Source organism: Lepeophtheirus salmonis, chromosome 7 (assembly GCF_016086655.4).
Source record: "Lepeophtheirus salmonis chromosome 7, UVic_Lsal_1.4, whole genome shotgun sequence".
Classification (NCBI taxonomy): Eukaryota; Metazoa; Arthropoda; class Copepoda; order Siphonostomatoida; family Caligidae; genus Lepeophtheirus; species Lepeophtheirus salmonis.
This window is the reverse complement of record NC_052137.2, coordinates 3154412-3175635: the sequence shown is the minus strand read 5'-3', so window position 1 is coordinate 3175635 and position 21224 is coordinate 3154412. Positions and strand designations below refer to the sequence as shown.

The 21224-nt window shown below is 29.2% G+C and overlaps 2 protein-coding genes across 2 annotated transcripts in view; one reads left to right on the top strand and one right to left on the bottom strand.

Annotated features, from left to right (window-relative positions):
- The window catches only part of LOC121121616 (uncharacterized), a 141565-nt gene that overhangs the window by 73782 nt on the left and 46559 nt on the right, over window positions 1-21224 (bottom strand). Inside the window, exons 6-8 of the mRNA XM_071890079.1 lie at window positions 8920-9059; window positions 3213-3310; window positions 1793-1902 (exon numbers count right to left, since the gene is read on the bottom strand). Coding sequence (XP_071746180.1) covers window positions 1793-1902; window positions 3213-3310; window positions 8920-9059 — 348 coding nt within the window. The remainder of the gene's footprint in view (window positions 1-1792; window positions 1903-3212; window positions 3311-8919; window positions 9060-21224) is intronic.
- LOC121121672 (uncharacterized) lies at window positions 16693-18489 on the top strand. Its single transcript, XM_040716636.2, has 3 exons — window positions 16693-17102; window positions 17250-17387; window positions 17452-18489. Exons 1-3 carry the CDS (start codon window positions 16742-16744, stop codon window positions 17499-17501), a joined length of 549 nt encoding a protein of 182 aa, XP_040572570.1. The 5' UTR covers window positions 16693-16741; the 3' UTR covers window positions 17502-18489.

Genomic DNA, 21224 nt, shown 5'->3' with positions numbered 1-21224 from the left:
AATAACTTTTAATTTGTTTGTTTGCGTTGTCATTCCATCAAACTTTATGTACTTTTATTTTATGGGGTAACCCAAATAATAAACTATGTCATGAGTAGAGTTGGGGAAATTGTACATTTTAAAGATATAGACTTTGGTAACCTCCAAGATACTAGTGCTTTTATTAAATATACATCATTAAAGCTTTTTAAAAAAGCTGCGAAACGCGTTTGATAGCTTGAGCAGATTCTTTGCCTTGTTAATATGATATAAATATTAGTTAAATTGGGGTGGGGATATATGTTAAAAAAAGTATGTGATGGTACGAGAAAAATGTAAATGTTCGAATAAATTATTACTCCCTATTTTAAAAATTCTAAGGCATTAGCGATCAAGAAGCACTCCAGTTTATAGTGATATCTAGAGTAATCTAAAATATGAGCAGCTAGTATTTTAAAATAAAAGAAGCCGGTTCTTTTGAAGTGCACTCACTCAGGCTTTTTGCTTTTTTAAGCGATGACGTTATGACATAAGGACGCTGCAGGTACTGGTTTTAATACAGATTACGTATATTTGTATCTAGTATTTAGTTTCTTTTTCTGGAAATCTTATACAAGTCTGTGACTGTTAAATATTATAATACTGTTTACCGCCCAAGAGGCCCAAGAGGACTCTACGGTCATTTTTAGTGGTTTATGATATGTCAATCACGCATAAATGGATAAAAACATGCTTTCTAATTAATTATGTGTCTGTTCGAGCGTGATAAGTTCCCTATATTTACAGTCTGTAGGCAGCACAGTTATAGATTGAGATTGCATTGTGATTTAATTTTTCATCGACTGTAAATTATAAACAGCTTCGTTCGATCATTTCCCATGCAAAATTTATATTGAAAATAATACTTTTTTTTACTATGTGTCTGAACAAACTAGGTATTTAAATCACAGTCTGTATCACATTAAACTTTTCATATTGAAAGATGTTTCTTTTCTTTTTTAGCTTGACTAAATAATATTTTAAATAAACTACAAATCTATCAGAAAATGACATTTTTTCATTAATTTCTAAAGTTAATATCTTTAATAAACTCCACTAATAACCTGATATTTTTACTAAACAATTAATACCTATAAATAAAAATAATCAAATTACATCTACAATGGTGAAAAAGTCTTGATTAGACTTATGGTCTTCTTTTAATTCTGTTTTTTAACAAAAAATATTTTATTTTAAATCAAGGCATGCATTGTGTTGCATTTAAGACTCTCAATCAAAAAAGTAAAGAAAAAAGTCTTTACTTTTTTTTTAAATATCCTAAAAAATATACGCGGTAAAAGGATACATGAAAAATTACCAGTGAAAGAAAATTCATTTAATGGTTGCGTATTTTAAGTTTTTCTCTCATTTAACACAATAGCACCCATATAGGTTGATGTGTGGTTAGAATTGTCTGAGGTTGCAAAATAAGTAACTTTGTCTATTTTTAAAAACATTTCTTTTTTAAACTGGTCAAATTAAAGATTGTAGATTTTTTAAGTCAAGATTCTTGAGTTGCTTATTTTGTAATTTTTCGATATGCCCGTGGTTTTAACCCTTTAGCGATTAGGTAATACATCATTTTGTAACACTGGTTCCTCATATGTAAGGAATTTTCTATTTTTTATGTTAAATGATCCATTGATTATATATTTGAAATTGGATTCATGAAGCTTTTTATGGAAAAATCGTCAAACTACTTAAGTTAATGGTTCCAAAATCATGTATCAAATATGATACGTATGACATTACTAAAATCTAAGAAATGACTTACTCAAAACGTCGATACAACCAACTTGTTTTTTCATTTCCTCCGTGTTGATTTGACACATGTAACATCCACGATCACTTTCTTGGACATGGCGAATTTTTAACTTCCAAATCCTTTAATATACGAAAAAAAATTAATGATATAATATAACTAACATGCGAAAGTCCATTACGTCTCATTCACCCCCCCATTAGTCATAGATCCTTAGATATGTGACCTGTCAACACAAAAGCAAACTAGAATTTTTTTTTTTTTTTTCAAAATTCATATACGATTTAACGTCGATTTCTATTAAAAAATTAGTATTATTAATCCTTTGAATACACTAGATATTTCACTTAAAGTATCAAAAACTGATTTTTACAATGAAATAATGGGATATTAATATAAATAATTTGAAAAAGGGTAAAATGGGGGCAAATTTTACTCTTTTAAATCAAATAAAGACTGTAAGCTAGAACCGAAATTCTTTAATACCTTAACTCATACCACAAAATTGAATACAAGTGCAATAATTTACTAAATGTGCCTATGAACAGGAAGTTGGCTGCAGGGGCTGTACCCCCTCCCAAAAAAGGAAAAATGTATTTCTACTAGAAAATTTAATATTTGAAATTTAATTATAAGTTTTCAATTTTTTTCCCGAAAAATTTTATATTTGAAATTTTTTGTAAATAGCAGTGGATTTTTGAATTTTGTTCAGAAATTTTATAATATTTTTAGAATAGCTTTAGTTTTTAGAAATTTTGGATCCAAAAATTTTAACTTTTTGTGAATAACTGTGGATTTTTGAATTTAATATTTGAATTTTTTTTTCGAAAAATATTACTTTTTGGATTTTTTTCAAAAAAGTTCCAAAAACCAAGTCACCGCCCCCGTAAAATAAATATATATATATATATATCTATAGAATTCTGCGAAATCCACTGGTGAAATATTTATCTCTATACTCGAATATGAAGTAAAAAAATTAATTAGGATTTTCTTTTTTTCTTGATTTTTATCCAAGACTGTTTTTGTATTGACAAACTACATACACTTTATACATTTACCATTTTTAGGGCATAATTTGTATTATATACATTTTTCGTTGGTTTTAATTCTTTGGAAATAAACACATCCAACGATATTTCTGATAAGTAATGATTTTTTTCTTCAATTATTTTAAATATAAATTAAAATTTTGTCAAAAATAATTATTAACTTTAAAATTTGTTATAAAAAAAATGTGAGTAAGACCATTGTAAATTGATATTTTAGGAATTTTAAATTTTACTGTTTTGCTTTATTTTACTGTCATTTAGTATTGTACACATAAAAGAAAAATTGTTTCATATGGACAAAGGAAAATTTGCGTCTATATCACAAATATTTAAAGTTCTATGTTTAATACTATCGTTGAAAATTAATTTTAATTAATTACCTATTGTCCTCATGATCCACATCTATCCTCGTATTGTGTGTAATTACCCGTTTATGAAGAGCTAGAATCGTTTGATCCTTCGCTTTGAGCCAGCCAACCTTTGACAACGATGATAAGGGAAAGAACATATGGGAAGGAAAATAAAAGTTCATGAGAATTGGAGTCAAATAGAGCATAAACTTATTCATATATATATATATATTTATGTTAAATATTGAAATTGTTTAGTTTTTTGAAGAATAAAAAAACATGAAACGCACATTCAAATTCACATAATACCTATGTTGGTTGTTACAGGGTAGTTTCCAGAATTAGTGTCTCATTAAATTACGTGTATTTTGTGTCGGGATTTCATTACCAAAGTTGGAAATATTGCGACAGCAATATTTCATAAGTCAAAGACCATTCTGAGCTTTTTAGGCATCCCTCTTCAAATAATCTTAACCACCTTGACTTTGACGTTTAGGGTATGGTCCAGGTCGATGTAGTTCCCAGGTTCAGATGCCTAATGGCACGCCTGTGACTATGGGGGTCTTGGTGGGGGTATTATACCGTGCTATACCCCCTCTGACTAACTCTTACTGTCAAATTTGTTGGGAAGGGGGTGAATGGTCAAAAAAAAAAAAAAATCTGTTGTAACACATTTTGAAATTTAACGTATTCAAAATGATCCCTTTATTTAAAAATCTATTTATTAGTGTAACTGAGTAAAAAAGTCATCGTCTTTTCTAAAAAAAAATTAACTGTGAATATCAATGTTATAAAAAATATTATTAATTTGTCTTTTCTAAAAAAAAGCTTTAAACTTAAAAATTGAGTTTTTTGTCTCTTCAAAAAAGATAGTTGTAAAGACTTGTCTTTTGTCGCTATTTTAAAATTTTATTTCCCAAATTTTGCATTTATAAAAAATAAAGTTTTGACAAAAAGCCAATACTGCACTAATACTATTTTAAATATAAGAACTTCCCCTCTCAATAGCAGTAATTATTTTCTCTCCAAAAATCATAAAACAGGCAGCTGTCTAATATAGGGTCTTAATATAGTAAAATTATTAGTATTGCACTCATTTGTTCTTGACAGAAACGATATCCTTATAAACAAAGCATAGCAAAAAGTATTGACAAATAACAGTTTAGAGATTAGAAAAGGAAAAACGGTTGTTGCATGTTGCCTTTCCTTGCTATGATAACATATCTTTTAAATAAATAATCAAGAGTTTGCCGCCTACATTTGTGCAATATAATTAATGTTATTGGAGAAATGTTAAAAAAAATTAAACTATTTTTAGATCAACTCTCATTTAGTGCTGTTTTAAATTTAAAAGATTCTCATTTCTAGAGCAGAAGCATGTCATATTCTACCCCCAACATCATATAATAATTAGCAGCTGATTTTAAAAGTCAAATAATTAATAGTACCAAAATGTCTCAATTTAGAAGACGTCCTTATAAATTGATACAATTTTTGTGTTTGTGTATAGAATAAGACTTAGCCTGAATAGATTGAAATTGGTGAACCCATCCAAAATTTCAGCCTCCTTTGCCAATGGGCATTGTCATCAATAAATAACACACAAACTTTATAATATATATATATCATACAAATTGGGAAGCTGCCGAAACTTGTTTTAAAGACTCCACTGATGATAACTATACTTTGCAAAAGTGACCCCCTTATTACCTATAATTCCAACACCACTGATCTAAAACTAACCATAATTTGTGAGCACTTTAATTTTTTGATAAGACTCTAACTCTGTAAGAACCACCCTGTAGAGTTAAAAATGAATCTACATTTTCATGAATGTCTTATAAGAATGTGGAGAGTTTTTTTCCACACTTTTGACCCTCTTCTGTATACATATATTTTGATTAAAGGTATGTATGTAGCAACGCGTCTGATGGTACTTTGGAACCATAATGAAACAACCTTAGAAATGAAGAAAATTATGATGGATGATCTAATGTTTGGATAAATCTTTATTTTTCTTCTCTTTGTATTAGTATTTCTATATATATATATGTATTTAGATTATATACTAGTGAAAAATCCATAGTTTTAGATAGAAGGAATCTATGCACTTTTAGAGTTGTAAATATTAAGCATTTTTTAACGTGTTAATTTTTCTATTGTTGACAACCTTAATAGTGTTTTTTTTTTCTTTTCTTCAAAAGCTGTTATCAATATTACATTGAAGATTGACTATGTTGGCATAAAGTGTAACCACGAGTGAGAGTATTCATGAATGACAAAGAGGATTTGTGCATTTTGGACATGTCCAAGAACCAAAAAATGAACGTGGTAAACCTGTCAATTTCACGAATGTTTGATAGTATAGCAGTTGCCACGAGGGTTGGGGTGGGTGGGGGAGAAGGAAATTAGACAAAATAAAGACAAAAGAATATCACGTGTTTATACTCTAGAAATGATAATCCGTTATATTTAAAACAACTGTTTTAAATAACTATAAGTTCTGATAAGCCAACAACAGACAGATATACATAAGACTAAAGTACTATCATCATTCTTGCAGACAGGTAAATACTGAGTGTTTATAGGAATTTATAAAAAACTTGTCAGTTTTGTTAAAAAGCTATAATGTGTAGTATACAGATGATACTAAAACCAAATCACGTATTTTTCTTTAAAAAAGAAAAATTCCAAACTTTAGACCCATAAAACAATACCTAAATCCTCCATTTACTCTGTTTTGATTCCTCAATTCTACTCTTAGTTAGTCCAACAAGGACTTTCAATTATAACTCCACAAGAATTCCTCAAGGTTACTCGCCGTATTTTATGTGCACGTACAAAGGTTCAATCCGGTTACGCATATATCAATTATAGCTTGTGTGTAGAAAAAAAGAATTTCACTCCTAAATTAAATAATAATGATAAGAGCTTAGGAAAATAAGATTTATTTTTCAGATTGCAAAACGGTCGAGTTAAAAAATGCTACCGATTACCATCACTGAATATGAGCGTATGTCCTTATTAGACCCAGAGTAGAATTTAAGATCGATTTCAGAGTAATTCGATCCTGTGTATGTATTTACCAGATACAAATTGAGATTATTATTTATTTCCTTCGTTTCACATCTGCCAGCAGCTAATTGAATGAAAAGTATTGACAGCTAAGCTGTTTTCATCTCCTCTCAAACATTCTCCAAATTGACAGGTTTATCTTGTTAATTTTTTGGGGGTTTTTGACATCCCAAAAATGCTTACGATATTTAAGCCTAAGCATTCTCTTGTTTGCTCTCAAGACTAAATTGTCTATTGAAGTCTTTCATATGAATATATAAAAAAAAATTGTATTTCAAAAACTTCATCCCTGAAGGTGATTTCCCACATGTATTGGCGTGTCGACACTTTATGACATGTTTGGGAATCCAGATTTTAAATACAAATATATACTTTCTGATTTATAATTCAATCATTAAATATTAGGTAATGTTTTGCATTGTTATATTGCTAATAAATAGTAAAAATATCTATTTGTATTTATATCGTTTGTCCTCACTTTTTAAATTGAAATATATTTCAGTATACTTCAAAGTGAAAGTCATCAAAATTATCATTTTTTGTTTGTTTATGTAAAAAATAAACGCACGTACAAATTTTACAAATATATCAGTCAAACTCCTTGGTTGTGATAAGCTAACTAACAGACAGATATACATAAGACTAAATTTTTTTTCAATACTGTTATCATTCTGTAAGACAAGTAAATACGGAGTATTCATCCAAATTTATAAAATACTTTTGAAGGCAATTTTGTCTAACTAAATTTGTTAATTTTGATAAGTGTAATGTCTAATACACAGATGATATTAAAACAAAATCACGTATTTTCTTTAAAAAATGTAAAGTTTCAAAAATGGAACTACCTCTAAATATTTAAAAAAAATGGTTCAAACATTGTATATTGCATTTTTTTAATAAAAAAAACACTTTTAAACCTCCATATCTTTAGTATTTCAGAAATATGGAACTAATTGACTCCCCATTATAGACGATATGATTTTTTTGGTAAAGGACAATTTATTTCTAAGAACATTATAAATTAAAATCTTCAAACCTCAACAGTTTTCTTTTTCAAAATAACAAGTCTTCAAAATTTGGACTTATACTCAAACTCCCAACCTCTGCTTATTTGTGAGACAGAAAATCGCAAGAAAACGTGACTTTGTAAGTTTATTCTTATAAAAATGATGTGTCCATTTCCAATATAATTGTATATTAAATGCAATTATCCAATCAAAGTTTTTAAGGGTAAAAAATCCCCATATTTTTAGGGCTTTTGTTTCAATAGGAATATATATTTAGTTTTTTCAATAAATTTGACACACAATGAGTTCATTCAAGACAAAAATAATTTTGATTGCTTCTAAAAGCTTTAGTTCAGTAGCTATCACTTGATTTAATTTTTTTTATTTTTTAAACCAGAAATTTCTAAGAGGTTAAAAGCTGGAATTATTAATATTCGGAGATAGTTTCATTAAATTGTATAAAAAATAAATGCAAATATTAATAGGTGAAGAATGGAGCTTTATAAATTATTTAATCAACCTTTTAAGGATTTTTTCCCCTTACAAAAATGATAAGAAACCCCATATTACAGCTGAAAAATACCTCTCTGTAATTAGTTCACGACAACTTCGTTATTTTGTATTTAGAATTAGTGTTAGATATGTCGTAGTACTGATTTCCTAATCAGTCTCTCGCACCCCTTCCACTTTTAAATCTTTTTTTATCGGTCCAATCTCTTTCATCCTTCAAAAGATCCTAGCTATCTTTTTTCTCCATCACTTCTAGCTAGGATTGAAGAAAAACGATAAAATGAATGTATGATAGCTAGAACGTGTAATAATAAGTTCTAGCCTCATACTGCCTACTTTAAACTTGATGTATATGTTCTCTTTGAGATAAGTTATGATGAAACTTCATTAACTAAAATGACGTAGTTAATAACTATGGCATTTCAGCTGATGTAGTTAACATAAAAATCCGTCAAGGACCGTTATAAGCCTGAAAATTTGTATTACTGATTGGAAGGCAGTCTTTTTTTTACCGGACCAACCCTGATTATAATACATTGGGACACGTTTACTAAAATCTACCATCACCACTTTCTCTTTCTAATTATTCTTCCTTTTTTTTATCTCTCTCTTTCTATACCAAGAACGTTTTTTCCCTAGACTCAACTAGAGTCAAGGGTATGATGCGTAAGCTAGGTGTTTTCAACAATTCCAGAGATTTCTTTCCCACTTATCTTCCAGAGTATATGTGACGAAAGAAATTATCAAACGATAAAGTTTTTGATCACATTTTGGATCATATTAGTGGGCTATATTCACTATAAGTGTCTGTACGAGTTAAATGATTGAAAAGAAAACACAGAATAGTAACTATTGCTTCTCTGAACCTCTGATAATCAGACAAAAAAATAAGGAGGTGAATACTTGATAATTAAAAGGTAAGAATAAATCATATTATTGCTTTACAAATTTAAATTAGAAAAATAAAAATTTGTAGTATCTAATTCATTAATTTCCTATATCTATATTTTTCTATATTACAGCATACTTAATATCTAGTTGAGTCTAGGGAAAAAGTTCTTGGTATATAAAGATTATTTTAATCAATTGGTCATTTCTAAAATTATACACGTAGGTACATTTTTCGATAAAAAAATAATACTCACTTTGTAGCGTCCAAGATGACTCACTAAGCATTCAAGAACTGCTTCACGGCCCACATGAACTGTTATGTTTTCAATAGGCTGAGAAAAGTCCGGAATCACTGATCCATAACCATGTAAAACAGAGTTTTGCTTCTCATTGGCTGAAAAACAATAAAGAATAATATTTATTATTATATTTTATCAACATGGTTTGATTGGTTATGTGGAGAAGTCAAAGTTAGTATGCAGGGGCGTCCGCAGGGGGTGGGCTGGAGGGATGTAGACCCCTTCCCCCATCCCAAAAAAAAGGGTAATATATATATATAATTAATTCTGAGTACGGCCCTGGTATGTTACTCTGATAAAGAGTCTTATTAAAATTTATTAATTATTTGTTATTATAGATATTCATTTTCTTCAAAAATATTTTTAATAAATTTGACGTACTTATTAGATGGAATTTTGTAATCATTTATTTTTCACTTTTGAAGAAAATATTCGTGATTAATTATTACTATTGACTGAAGCTATTCACAATAACAACAATCTAATTTTTGACAGCACAAATGTCTTGTACACCAAAGTCGACTTGATCTAATAATCAAAGACTCTAGTCTTGACTTAAAAAGCTAATTTAAACTGAACTTAAGAAAAACCTTAACACTATAGACCATTGTATATTATGATTATGGACTAAAAATGAACTTAATATAAATTTGGGGACTTGAACTGAACTTGCAAAAAAATTATTCAAAGACTTAGGCTATACCTGTCACTTTAAAAAAAAAATCTGTCGAATTTGCCATTTATGTATTGTACAAGTTGCAACTTGTATAAGCAAATTGTACAAGTAGCAATTTATTCACCTTAAAACGCATTATTTAATTACAACATTGACTATTCCAAGGATGAACTATAAACTGATACCATCATTTCATTTAGATCTATCAATATTCTCTGGTTATTATGTATTTATGTGTCAAATAACTGAGGGCATTGAGCTTTATAATGTTCCACAGAATACTTATATTGTAGTAATTTGTATTAAAATAGCAAAAATTACATCATTAATATATCAAGCATCTATGGAATATTGAAGCATTGCATTATCCGTATCCAAAGTACAGTAAATATTTCATTTAAAGTTATTTATGCCATTTGGAAGTTGCAACTGGTAGAATTTCTCTTTTCTAAAAATAAAGATAATTTGAACTTGTCTCTTTTTTGAAGAAAAAAGTATTTAATTTTATCTTAATATCAAAAGAACTTTTCGCACAATGGAGAATTTTTTTTTCAAAAGCCCATCATTCTGATAATTAGCCATAGTTAAAGAAACTTTAATGAAAGATAATCTAAGACACGAAGCATGATTTTGATTTGGACTAGAGAGTTATTTTAAACAGAACTCAAAATAAGCCTGAACACTATGGACTTAATTATTATATCATTATTCCTGACTTCAAATGAACACATAATAAATCTGAGGACTCAAGTAATATATTCAAGGTCTTGGTCTGTTGAGCAACGACTTGAGACTCAATTTGGACATGGAGTATAAGAACTTTAGGGTACATTATAAAATAAGTTTTCCTACATTTCAACTTTTTTCTTTCTATCATGAAATTGGAGACGTGGTATTTTTGAAATCCAATTATCGCAACCTTTTAATAATTCGAAAATAACTTCTTTCGAAATATTCGAACAATTATCACAATCGGAGGTTCATGAAAGTAGATGGAAGGTCTCATAATGTGGAGAAGGTGGTAACAGTTTTCTTATGGATTATTTCGGAGGTCTTTGAGTCGATCCGTGGACTGAGGGATGAGGCCGGAGATCATTATAAAAGGGACTATGACTAATTATTGTATCTACCATAAATTAAAAAACACCTTTATTTCCTCGCTACATATATACTTAAGAGTAGTGGTTCTGAAATGGGGTATAGCACCTCCAGGGGGTACTTGGAGGTACTCCAGGGGTACTTGAGATTTTGAAAGAATATTTTACAAGTGGTACCTAAATCAGTAGCGTCCGCAGGGGATGGGCTGAAAGAGCTGTACACCCCCATCCCCCAAAAAAAAAAAAATGAATTTTTGTTTTTTTACTAGTCAATTTAACGTTTGAACTTTTTCCCAATATTTGAAATTTAATTTAATCGTCATTAAATAGCTATGGATTCTTGTATTTTTCCACAATTTTTTTTTAATTTTGTGTGAAGAGCTGTTGATTTTGAATTTTTTTCGAAAAAAAATTGAATTTTTTGAGAATATACTTGCATTTTCGAAAATTTTATCAAAAAAATTTTAATTTTTGAGAATAGCAAAAGATTTTGGAATTTTGAAGAAAAAAAATTCTACTTTGTAATTTTTTCCAAAAAAATCCAAAAACCAAGGCCCTGTTACTGAATCTAAAAATGATTTGTAATGGTAAGGGGGTACTTGGGTTAAATAAATATTTTACAAGTGGTACTGCACTAAAAAAAAGGGTTGAAAATCCCCGCTTTAGAGGATTCAAATGAATAAGGTCTAATAAAAAAAATATTTAGATAAAGATCTATATTGCACAAAAGGAACATCCGTGTTTTACGACTCATCTTTGGAAGGAATAAAACGTGATTGGTTCCTTGAGATCCCACGATTCGCATAGTTATCCATGATTTAGGGAGAAGAATTTTGTTATATAGCTATCTATGTAGGTATTTCTTGATTGATTTATTCATCCACATATTCTACATTTCTTGCTCTCTACTTTGCTTATATCTTTCTTAATAAACCCCTTCACTTGGCGAATTTAATTTCTTATTATTAAAAAATAAGTGTGACGTGCAGGGAAACATATATTAGAATATACTCGAACTGTTTCCCACCTCTGAAATGAAGAACCTCCAATTATGAAAGGATTCCGAGAGTAACATACCTAGTCAATGGATCTGATTCTTCATATTTTCATTCACTTTCTCTCTCTTTTCCCCCTTAGTAAGCATCGCCAACTGTTAGAGAGTTTGTAAGTAAGTATATATACATATATATATTATAAAAAGCTATTATTCATAATATACAATCTGGAACGAAAAATAAAAGGAAAACAGCCGAAAAATGTACAAGAAGAGAGAGGGAGTAAAATAATATATAGGAAGTCTCATGGGACTACATTAAAGCTTTATGACCATTTTCGCACAAGAAGGAAAAGATGGAGGGAAAAAACTATTATAAGGATCTGATATTAATAAGATGTTACTTCAACGCATCATTGAGCGAGTAGAAGATGAAACAGAAGAGGTAAAAAAATATAGGAATCACGCAACTCTTCGTCGTCTAGGAATGACAATTCATTATTCCCTTTATTGATTCACACAATCTTTTCTCCGAAAAGAAACAAAATAAAAGGCCCTAGATCCGTTGGTAGTTAGTAGTATATGGAGTTCGTCTGAACCGTTTGAATTATCAATGGACCGGTCTAATTTGGTTCTTTAGAGAAGTTCGGTTTAAACAAATGGTAATTGTTTTAAAATGTATTTTTCTAATTTTTTCAAAAAATTAAATTTTCTCTGAATAGCTATAAATTTTTGAAATTTTTCTCCAAAAATAGTAATATTTGAAATTTCTATCAAAAAATTTTATATTTGAAATTTAATTTTAGAAATTTATTAATAAAAAATTTGATATTATTGAAAACCTCACGATTTTTTTTTTTTTTGACAAGAACTGTAGATTTTTGAAGTTTTGAATTTTTTCCTGGATTGTAAAAAATTCATTTTCTAAAAATTTTATAATTCAAATTAAATATAAATAATTTTTTTTCCGAAACAACTAATTTTTTGTGAATAGCTCTTGGACCGAGGTTCAACAGTAGTAGTTAGACAATTCTTTCCAACTATGCAATTACACTCTTTAACAGAAAAAGTGGTAGAAGAACGACATATCCGCTGATTCTAAATGTGGCCTTATTTTTTCTATACTAGCTTCATGGTCGTCAGAAAAAAACCATGAGGATTTTGTTATTTTAAAGATAAAAAGCTATTTTATGCGCTTGGTGTTGAAGGTAAAAATAATTTAGATAAATATTTCTTTAAATTCTAAAAACATTTTTAAAACCTCTGTATCATCTCAATAACTTGAGTTGTCTTTGTTTAAAATTGAAAATGGGTGCTTTTCATTCTGAGGCTCATAGTTTCTTGAAGAATAAATCCAGAAAGCTGAAAGTCTGAACTTCAATTTTAGAAGAAAAAAAATCCCTCTCAAACACCCTCTACAGTATATATTTCCTAAGTTTGCAATTATTATTCAATAATTGTCTCGAAAAGTTCACAGATTACAAAGAGTTAGTTACCGAGTGGTCCATTACAAGCTGAACACTTTGAATTTTAAATTTCAACTAGATTTAATTTATGAATTAACAATAGAATTTCAACAAAATTAGTCATATAAATAGATGTGTGTATGGGATCTCTTAATCATTAATGTAGCCAACCTTAGGAGCAATGATGTCTTCCAGGATGTGAAGCAAGGACTAGAACACGCTGCAGATGTAGTCCTCTGCCATGGCGTCCCAGTGCTGACTTACAATGGCTTGTATGTCAGACACTGTAGGCCTTCCCCTCGATATGTATCCAAAAAGTGCAGTGGAGGGGGTAGTCTAAAGTGTGAAAAAGAGTTATAAAGAACTCACAAGACTCATTCAAAAGAGTCTTGCAACAGAGGAGATGGTGTTTTTTTCATTGCTGGAGTCAGAAGTTGCCTCTCCGCCCTTACAAAGCTCGTTCCGTCCACTTTTTTGATAGCTCTCTGGACAATCTGATGTGAAATCCCGAGATCTCCGCATGGCCCCTCATGGACTTGAGGGGATTGGCTTGGGATGTTTCCTTTAACTCTTCCTGGTCTAGTTTGACCTTTTTGATAGAATAATTTGGACTTGCTGATGGCGTGGTCTTGGAGATTCCCAACTGCTTGGATTATGGTAATGGAAATTCGTCAATCACGTTCAAGTGTCATTTCCTCGACTTGTACTAGAGAGCTCAAGTTTGTATTGTTTTGTAACTAATTGTTTATGCTATAATGTATCTAAATATAAATTAATTTTAGCCACTCAACCTTAATTAATTATTGAATTTAGTTATTGAACAGACTTCAATGGACCATGCGGTATAATTTAACCAATTAACGTTCAGTACACTGATTGGGATAAAAGAAGCAGAAATATCGAGATTTGACAACAAAACAGACTATATATTTTTAAGTTAAGGAGGTAATGCCATGAAAGAGAACAGCTCTTAAATTAAACTTCGTCCCTAGATCCTAATTATAACGAGAGAGAAAGAGACATGTTCTATCCAAGTCATAAATCATAACGGGTAAAGGAATTATTATATAAATATATAACCATATGTATATTGTACTTCCAGTGGGGGGCTCTGTTCTGTTTAGTATGAGTGCACACAAGTAGGTATTTCGTTTATACGACGACTCAGACAAATGGGGTGAGTTTACACAACAACAATCTTGAAAAACATCAAGAATAGGAGAAAATTGCTATTTTTTTATTTTATTTTATTTTACACTATTAATATGAATTTGAACTATAATTTAGGGTCTTCATTTAGGTTATGAGACTCCTATATGTTATCTATCAGTTTCCAATTATGCAATTGATAATTAGTTTATGCTATTTTAAGTATGCAATTTCCAGAGCCTCTAATTTCCTGAATCTAAGGAACCTGAAATCTATTTCAGTGCATTTATCAATTATTAACGTGACCAATTTCAGCAAGTTTCTACGAGCTTTGCTCCAACAATTGAACGTTGAATGATTAGCTATTTAATGCTGCATATGAATTTTTCGGGATGGTGAATACATATACCTAATTATGCTAATATACTGTGACTCATTTTCTGAATTTACAAATTCAGAGTAATTTTTTTCCTGTTCATTAATTTATCAAATATACTCTGAAATTAGTATGAATTATCTTTGTTTTATGATAATATAGTTGTATGTGTGGTTAATTGAAGAGTTAAATGTAGGTAATTTAGAAAGTATTCAGTAAGATATTAGTGTTTGAAGTCAAAGACTAGCTGGGAGTGAGTTGCATCCCACCAATAGAAGCAGCAAAAAACGAAAAAATACTAAAGCTTCCAAAGGAAATTTTAAAATCCCCGTCATCTTAAATAGCAATGTTCATATTGCTTTAATTATGTTAAGTTTATTACCTTTGTGTTATTTATATTATTTACTCTCGATATGGTAGTAGGTCAACATAAAGTCAATCTTGAACAAAAATTTAAAAAATGAGAAAACTTCCATTTATTATTTTATTTCATAACCAAGGTGTGTTCAAAAAGTAAGGTAACTTTTGAAATATTGTGGCCGCAATTCGTATGCTAGATTTTTTTAATTTTTTATGTTACCAAATTCGCCATGAACATATACCTATTGTTTCAGGTATATAATATGTTTAGTTTGTTTGTGAGAGGCATAAAGGTTCGAAGTATTTCGAGTGTTCTGCGATCATTTGCTATTGAGAAACATGGATCACAGAATTTTCATCAAATTTTGTATAAAAAATGAAATGAAGGGCTTCAAAATACGACAAATATTGATTGTGGTGTACCGTGAAACTTTACAGAGTAAATAAATTGTTTACAAGTTGTAGAAGTTCTTCCAAGATGGCCGGGAGAATACATATGACGAGCATTGCTCTGTACTTGTATCAGGAGTTCTTACCATATGTTCATATGGTTATTATAAAGTATTATCTTGAAGTTGTGGACCGCTTGCGAAAAGCAGTCGAAAGAAAACGCCTGGGATTGTGGAAAAACAATTCATGGCTTTTACATATCAATAATGCCGACCCTGCTTACTCATCTTTGCTTGTAAGATATTTTCTGGACCACAGTCATGCCTCAGCCACCATATTACCCGGATTTGGCCCCAAGTAACTTTTTCTATTTACCAAAACTGAAGAAACCTATGAAAGGACGGAGATTTGCAACGATTGAGGAGATAAAGGCTGCATCCCTGGAAGAGATCAATGCCATACCGAAAAGTGCTTATGATTAGTGCATCGAGGATTGAAAAAGGCGTAGGCACAAGTGTATAGTACCTGAGGGGGTTACTTTGAAGGGGATAAGATAAATAAATAAATATTCTTTCATAAAAATACAAAGTCACCTTACTTTTTGAACACAACTCGTATACATACGTCATACAGCCCAATATTTCATAGACATCTTTGAATCAACTATACGTTTAATATTCAAATATGTGTTGCATGATAATTTTGGCTATAGTTTAGTACCTTTATGGTGTTTAAGAGAATTATTATATTAGGCCTGATATAAGAAATATATCAATTTCTAATCCTTATATTGTGACGATTTATTTTGGCTACACTAAGAGTGTATTTATGGTTCATCTAATGGGTTACCAAGAATAATTTGTTGATATAAATTGAAAATAATTTGTTGATAAATTGAAAATAAATTGAAAATAATTTGTTGATATAAATTGAAAATAATTTGTCAAAGAATACAAATGTAATCCACACTTAATTTTGTGAAAAATCATTCTAGGTTGCTTTTGTGTTGACTAATTACCCTTACAACAATAATAGAAAAGTATTTAAATACATATTTGTAAGAAATTTCTTCTGTAGTGAGTCATCAAAAAAAAAAATTGAAAGATAGATATTGCATGTCATATAGAAATTTTATTTTATTGGCGCGTATCATAACATTGGAAATGTCTTGCGAGTTTGATTAAAAAAATATAAAATAATTGTCTTTCAGTAGTAGACAAGATATATCAATTGTCTCATTGAGATTCAGTTCATACTAAGTAAGCAAGAATGTCAGAAACACTCGTTAATCCAAATAACTATGCCTCCCTTGCTAACTATGACGACTATGGTGATACAAACGATCTCAACCTACTAAGTGGAATAAAAAAGACAACACTTGATCGACTCGGTGGACATGGTCATGGACATGGTGGGGACTATGGTCATAGTACGGGAAGCTATGACAAAAAAATCCTGTGTGATCCTGAAGGTATCAACGAGACACTTTTATTGCTCCTGATTGGTGGACTTATTGGAGGTGGTATTCTTCTATTGCTCAAGATTAAAGCAGCGGCTGGAAGGAGTTTTCAGGATGAAGGGATTTTGGGGAGTCTTATGTCGGGTCATTTGACTGAAAGGATCTTAGTTGGTAAGGTGGAGTAGTTACGTACTAATGTGGTTAATTGTGGCTGCATCATTGTTTCTTTACGAGACGATCGTTACTATGCAAAATATTATTAAATACGCATAAATGCATAAATTTGCAAACAGCATGATAAAGGAGTATTTTCTTTAGGACTGGAGGACTTTGAAGAGAAAATTGATCATATGATGGGAGGTATGAGTGATGATAACTCATGGATCGGAGATTTATATAACTCAATTAATGGCGTTGAGCAATCCACCCATTCATCAGATCCCTCAAGGATTAATGGTACATAATTTTGAGGATAACTATTACAAACTAAATATAATGTGTTACCGTCTCTATTTTACAGGTGAAATTTCGAATTTAAATCTAGGGAATGGGGGAGAGAGTACTTTTTAGGAACGGATATTCCTGATAAACAAATAGGATTTAAAAAATAATGAGTTAAATGGATTTGCACAAATATTAGTCTTTATAATTTATAGTATTACGGAATAATAGAACATTTTATTGACGTCATAGATGATTACATCATCAACCCAAATAAACACAAAGTTAGGGACACTCCCCCCCCCCTATATGGGGAAGTTTGTTGAGTTTTTTGACTGAATGTTTGTTAATAAATGTCAAATTTGACATATTATTTTTTTTAGAAGAATGACATAAGACGAAATTTGACAAAAACATTTTTTTAAAGATTTGACCGGGTTTTTTGGATGAGCTGACTAAATAACCTTTTTCAAATTAGAAAATTAATTTTTTTTTTTAAACAATTGACTAAATTTGTTTTAAATTATTTTTTTTTAACAAATAACTTTTTTTTTTAAAGAAAGACCTAATTTTGAATACAGAAAATTGTTTATTTTAAATAAAAAAATTTATTCATTTCAAGATTTTGAATACCCAAAGTAAATAAAGACCAAAACACTTTCGTTTCAACAAATTTGGCAACAAGTTTTTAGTCAGAAAGGGGGGTAGAAAGCAACTCCACTTCAGTAGTTAGTTGTACTCATCCCTCCATTGAATATTATAAAAACAGTAATATTTGAATTAAATTGTATGTTTGTGTATAAATATGATTATTGAATTGTGACATTTTTACAATTTACTTTATCTAGGATCAATTAGATATGAGTAAAGTAATTAAAAATGATAAAAAATGATGTGGATAAATGTTCTTTTATTTGAATGTGGGTACTATTTTTAAGTCCAAATATATACATGGTAGTTTGTCATCATTTTGCTCATTTTAATCTATAATACTGATAAAATTTGGTTGTTTTGAATTCGAATAATGTTGACGTCACATGGAAACGCTCTATTGTATGTCTTTTGTGATAATTTGTGTTATTTATGTTTTGAATATATATTTTCTTGTTTTCAAAAATTAAATTATTGGGAAATGAGGAGGGGTTCTTGAATCGGCGGTGGGGATTTTTAATCTACCTTCAGGCCTAACGTTTATACTACACAACCAGAGGCATCCACAGGATTATGTTTTGGGAGTGGCTTCGTTATTGGATTTTTTTAAAACTAATAGTCATTCCAAAAATAAATTTAAATATTAAATTTTTTCGAAAAAAATTTCAAAAATCAATAGCTATTCACAAAAAAATTAATTTTTAGAAAAAAATATTCAAATATTAGATTTTTTGGAATTTTTTAGAAAAAAATTTCAAAAATTCATAGATATTCACAAACAACAGGAATTGTTTTTGGAAAAAAATTTAAAAATCCACAGCTATTCACATAATTTTTTTTTCATTAACCTTTTTAGAGGTCCGCGGTTATTTTATATAAATCCCCAGTGCTTGAGGTGCAATTCGGTAAATCAGGCAATTTTCTGCTCAAGTTAATATTCCACAGTGCAAATTTCATTGATCGGAATTTTCCTAACCGCCATATTTAAGAGTAAAATTTTCCTGTATGTAATCCTCCGCACCCGATTGTAATATGTTATTATATGGGGGGCATAGCCCTTCTTGTATGAATTTCAAAACTGCTTAAAAAAATTAAAATTTGTATTATCATCATGAATAAAATATAAAAAATTTCTAATTTATAAAAAACTGTTTTATTGTCTTTCGAAAAAAGGAAGTTTTTTGTTGCACCCTGTATAGCTTCTTTATTTTGAAAGGAAGAATTATTGAGCTAAGAAGGTTATAATATGCAAAGTTCTTCGAAATAAATTACATGTTCATGTATGGTATATGTGCGATATGTCATTATAAAAATATCTTGAACGAAAGTCTGGAAAAGAGAGAATCCCTATCAATATTTTTTTACTTCATATATACCGACTGTACAAGTTTTATTGACAATATCAATTCCGAATTTATGAACTTCTTGTTGAAATCCTATCTATATTGTACAGCGTATTCACTAGTGATGGGACGATTAAAAAAAAAATCTTGAGGCCGACTCTGATGTGATTCTAGTAAAATTTGAAATTTCGACTCTTTAATATGTGTAATTATCATTAAAAATACTATTTTGCTATCAGGATCGATGACAGAATTATATTATACAGGGAAGCTCGGTTTTTGGAAATTTTTTGACAGAAAGTCGAAGAATTAAAATTAAAAAAAAAAAATGCAATTTTCTTTTTTTTTTCAAATATGCAATTTGATATTTAATTTTGAAAATCAACAACTATTCACAAAAATGTAAATTTTTCAAAAATTTTATTCAAAAACCCCTCGCTATTCTCTAAAAAAATTAATTTTTTGAACTAAAATTTCAAAAATCTACAGTTGTTAATAAAAAATTTAAGATTTTGAAAAAAAAATTTAGAAATCCACAGCTATTCACAAAAAATTTTAAATATTAAATTTTAGGAAAAAAATTTCATTATCCCAGCTGTTCTTAAAAAAATTAATTTTTTGGAAAAAATTTAAAATATAAAAAAAAAAGAAATTCAAATATTATTATTTTTTTTTAATTTAAAATATTTTAATTTTCAAGTAATAAGCAAAAAGTCTTTAGTTTTGTATGGCTATTTTTTTCATTACTTAAAAAAGTAATAAATAGTTAAATACCAGTAATAAATATTAATTAGTAAGAATCGGAATCCCAACTTAAACATTATTTTCCCGATGCCGACAACCGATTATACGATTCTCTATTCCGATGAATCGTCCCATCACTCGTATACACATAAGATTATATTTCCTAAGTGTTACAGTCATTGAAATAATAATGAATCAATTATACCATAACTAAGGAAAAAATTCTGTATATTAGTTTCTACACTTGGGAAAAAATAAATTGATCTGTCATCTCGATTTCTATTAGTGACGACACAACAAATTGAGAGTATATATTATATAGCTATTAACATATATAATATGTTGTGAGTCAACACAAAACAATCTTGAACAAACATCAAGAAATGAAGAACTATGCTCTGTCAACACAAAAGCAAGCTGAAATGTTCCTACATTTATATTAATAAAACATTTGTATACATACGTGGCAATATGCACATAAAGATTGTTAAAAATTATCGATCAGTTACACAAAAAATGTAAAATAGATATTTTTTGAAAGGCCATATTCATACGTCAGAAAATATCATATATCAAATGAAGATTCAAGACTATTGCTAATATTCCTAGGTATATCAACCCATAACCAATCATTATAAACTGAAGCCCATAAATTATCAAAATAAGTATATTAACAATAAAATGACAATTTTTTATTTTCTTAATTCTTGTTCGAGCATGCTTTTGGGTAGAATTTGTTAGTTTTTTTACATCATGTATACATCTAACCCAATATTTTATAACCATACTTCAGTTAATGATAGGCTTTATGTTCAAATTTTTGGGATGAGATGAGATACTTTAGAGTGTAAACTCTTGTTGTTGTTTTTTTAAGTTATGGTAGTTATAATAAAAACAAATCTTAACACTTTGAATTTTAACCTTCAACAAGATATAATTTATTAATGAGCAATATAAATTTCTACAAAATTCAAACAATAAATAGATGTGTGTCTGAGGTTTCTTAATCATAATGCAAAAGTGCACATGAGTTAATAAAAATAGTTTGTTTATAGAAATTGTCGATAAATCGTCCAAGAATTATACTAAACTCAATTAGGATAAATATGAGTAT

Bases quoted from the DNA above. Each gene is read 5' to 3' on its own strand.
- LOC121121672 (XM_040716636.2), top strand. From the start codon at position 16,742: ATGTCAGAAACACTCGTTAATCCAAATAACTATGCCTCCCTTGCTAAC. The intron at 17,103-17,249 runs GTAAGGTGGAGT...TATTTTCTTTAG, and splicing joins GACTGAAAGGATCTTAGTTG to GACTGGAGGACTTTGAAGAG. The intron at 17,388-17,451 runs GTACATAATTTT...TCTATTTTACAG, and splicing joins AGATCCCTCAAGGATTAATG to GTGAAATTTCGAATTTAAAT.